At 39.0% G+C, this 3,041-nt stretch overlaps 1 protein-coding gene across 1 annotated transcript; it reads left to right on the plus strand.

Annotated features, from left to right (window-relative positions):
• Window positions 1–660: 660 nt before the first annotated feature.
• LOC127339888 (protein FAR1-RELATED SEQUENCE 5-like) lies at window positions 661–2,776 on the plus strand. The gene is made up of 3 exons (XM_051365685.1): window positions 661–795; window positions 881–1,051; window positions 1,187–2,776. The coding sequence occupies exons 1-3, from the start codon at window positions 661–663 to the stop codon at window positions 2,774–2,776; spliced, it is 1,896 nt and encodes a 631-aa protein (XP_051221645.1).
• Window positions 2,777–3,041: the final 265 nt, after the last annotated feature.

The following is a 3,041-nucleotide window of genomic DNA, read 5'->3' on the forward strand; positions in this document are numbered from 1 at the left end:
GAGCAAGTGGACGAGACGGACGAAATCTAAGAATCATCCTTTTCTTTAACCCAGCCACGAAGAACTTCTACACCCCACGGTCGAAAATACAAATTTGAGAGAGATTTAGGGTGCTCAGGTTATAGACAAAATCATCCAAGTGGTTTACGGGATGAGTCCTTGATCTGAGAGAGGAAATTCACCCACCAGCATATGGTATAAAAGGAAAGGTTAGTCCTTAACTCAACTAGCACATGCATTTTTCGTCTAGAAAAACTAGAAAATCATCTGTTCATTACCTTCATTTACCATAATAGAAAAATATAAAAAGGTTTAGCATAGTAGAAATATTACATGGGAAAAAATACTATGTACATCACAGAAAAAGAAACTTACAGAACATTGATCGCTTTACACAGCTCAAACAAAGAAATACAAAAAAAAATACACAGGACACGAAGAAAAAATGGTGACACTGTGTATCATTTGTCCATAATTCTTTGTCCATAGCTCCACAGACTCCTATTGACTTGCACACAAAAAAGTTAAATCCTCCATTATCTGAAAAAGGCGGATATGAAAAAAAACATTGATTAAACCTCATATACATAAACATGTGACTATGGAAAAAAATGTAAAACAGAAAGAATAACTCTGAGCTAACAATAATTTCTGTTGCAGATGGATACAACAAAACCAAATGAGTCAGGAAAAACACAACAGGAGGATGGAACAACTGCTGCAGAAAGTATATTTGGATCTATGACAGGGAAGACACCAATACAGTGCCGGAGGATGGTAGATAAATTTGCACAGGTAATGAACCTCTACAGACTATGGAGATGGGATTTGTTCATATCCTCAAAAAAAAACTAATAAAAGTCTTTGCTACACATTGCAGGCATTTCTTCAGAGAAGGAAAGAGAAGGCTGAGCTCGAAAGCTTGGCAGAGCTACAAGCAGTTGAAGAAAGTTTTTACATGCACAAGCAAAACTCCGAAGCGGAAGGACATATGTCATCAAACATCACAAGGGCGAACAAACAAAAATGCATGGACTTCGATTTAAATGAGGTAACATGTCAAAATTGCTTCATGTAACATAATTTACAACAAAAATAAAGTAAAACATTGAGTTTCTTCGGGAGACATTAACAAAACACTATAGCTGATACCCCAAAAAACCATGATGCATCTATGTGAAACCAGGTGCTCAAATTCAATAACGAAGACAACGAAGGATATGCTGATAGCAACATCCCAGAAATGCATGCAGATGGTGCATCATTTGCTGGTGAGAATGCCTGCCCAACTGACAATGCTGATTATTCAAATGGTAATGAGCATGGGAACAGAAAAGATGATAAATATGAAGAAATTCTTGAGTCAGTGCTGAATCCAGAGGAACCGACTGCTGAAGAGCTTGAAATGGACAGAATGTTTGCAAACAAGAAGTATCCAACAATGCAAGAAATATCAGAGGCATCTACTCCCACAGTTGGGATGGAATTTGATTCAAAAGAGGATGCATTCTTCTTCTTTGCAGTGTACGCAAGAAGGGTTGGATTTGCAATAAAAAAGAACACCTCCTACGAGTCTAGAAAAACCAATGAAATAACAAGACAGACATTCGCATGCAACAGGTGCCGTGACGATACATACGTTGACAGTGCACTCAGACAGAGACTAACTTCCAGGATTGTGCAGACAAAATGGAAAGTCAGAATGTTTGTGAAGGAATACAGAGGAAAGTGGTCAATAAGTAACATAAGACTAGAACATAACCACAATCTAGCTCCGTCAGAGTGGATAGTAAGGTTCATGAAGTGTCACAGGTCAATGTCTGCCTCAGACAAAACTCTAATCCACATCCTACAAGAGACAAGAGTTCCACCAAGGAACATAACGAAAATATTCAGGAAAACAAGGGGGAGCTTCAGGGCTGTTCCATTTGATACAAAAAACCTAGAAAACGAGCTAGCAAAAGAAAGAAAGAAAATCAAGAACAGGGACATTGAAGAGTTACTGGTACTATTCAAGGAAGCACGTGAAAAAATGCCTGGATTCAGACATTCGATAGATGTTGACAGCGAGAATAGAGTGAAAAGCTTATTTTGGACAGACCAAATAGGGAGGGCAAACTACTCAAAGTTTGGTCAATTTGTATCATTTGATACAACATTTTCAACCAACCAGTATGGGATGCCATTTGCTCCAATAATAGGGGTTGATAACTATGGCAAGACAGTCGTGTTTGGAGTAGGATTGCTGGAGGATGAGAGAGCAGACACATTCAAGTGGCTGTTCGAGGAATTCCTGTCTGCCATGGACAACAAGCACCCAGAAACTATAATAACAGACCAAGACGTTGCAATGCGGATTGCAATATCTGAAGCATTACCTTACACAGTCCACCGTTTCTGCAACTTCCACATCAGCAAGAACCTGGATGACAAGTTGTCCCTATTCTTCGTAGTAAGAGGGACTCTAAAGGAAGAGCTAAGGGCAGTTATAAGGAACTCATTTACTCCAGAAGAATTTGAAAATGACTGGCATGCTCTACTAGATAGTCATAATGCATTGGGAGAGCCACACCTGGACAGAATATATGACATCAGAGATCAGTGGGTCCCAGCATACTTCAAAGAGAACTTCTTCCCATTCACTTCATCGACAGGAAGAAGTGAGAGCACAAACTCCTTGTTCAAACACTACGTAAAAAGGAAAGATTCGATTGCAACATTCTTCAAGGAATATATCATAATACAAGAAAAGAAACAGTCCGACCTAGATCGCTGATACGTCTCCGACGTATCGATAATTTCTTATGTTCCATGCCACATTATTGATGTTATCTACATGTTTTATGCACACTTTATGTCATATTCGTGCATTTTCTGGAACTAACCTATTAACAAGATGCCGAAGTGCCGATTCTTGTTTTTCTGCTGTTTTTGGTTTCAGAAATCCTAGTAAGGAAATATTCTCGGAATTGGACGAAATCAAAGCCTGTGGGGCCTATTTTTCCACGAAGCTTCCGTAAGTCCGAAGACGAAACGAAGAG

This window comes from Lolium perenne, chromosome 3 (genome assembly GCF_019359855.2).
Source record: "Lolium perenne isolate Kyuss_39 chromosome 3, Kyuss_2.0, whole genome shotgun sequence".
Taxonomy (NCBI): Eukaryota; Viridiplantae; Streptophyta; class Magnoliopsida; order Poales; family Poaceae; genus Lolium; species Lolium perenne.

What these genes read in the sequence shown, in the direction of transcription:
- LOC127339888 (XM_051365685.1), top strand. Translation starts at nt 661, where the DNA reads ATGGATACAACAAAACCAAATGAGTCAGGAAAAACACAACAGGAGGAT. An exon ending in TGGTAGATAAATTTGCACAG is followed by an intron (nt 796 to 880) that starts GTAATGAACCTC and finishes TACACATTGCAG; the next exon opens with GCATTTCTTCAGAGAAGGAA. An exon ending in TGGACTTCGATTTAAATGAG is followed by an intron (nt 1,052 to 1,186) that starts GTAACATGTCAA and finishes ATGTGAAACCAG; the next exon opens with GTGCTCAAATTCAATAACGA.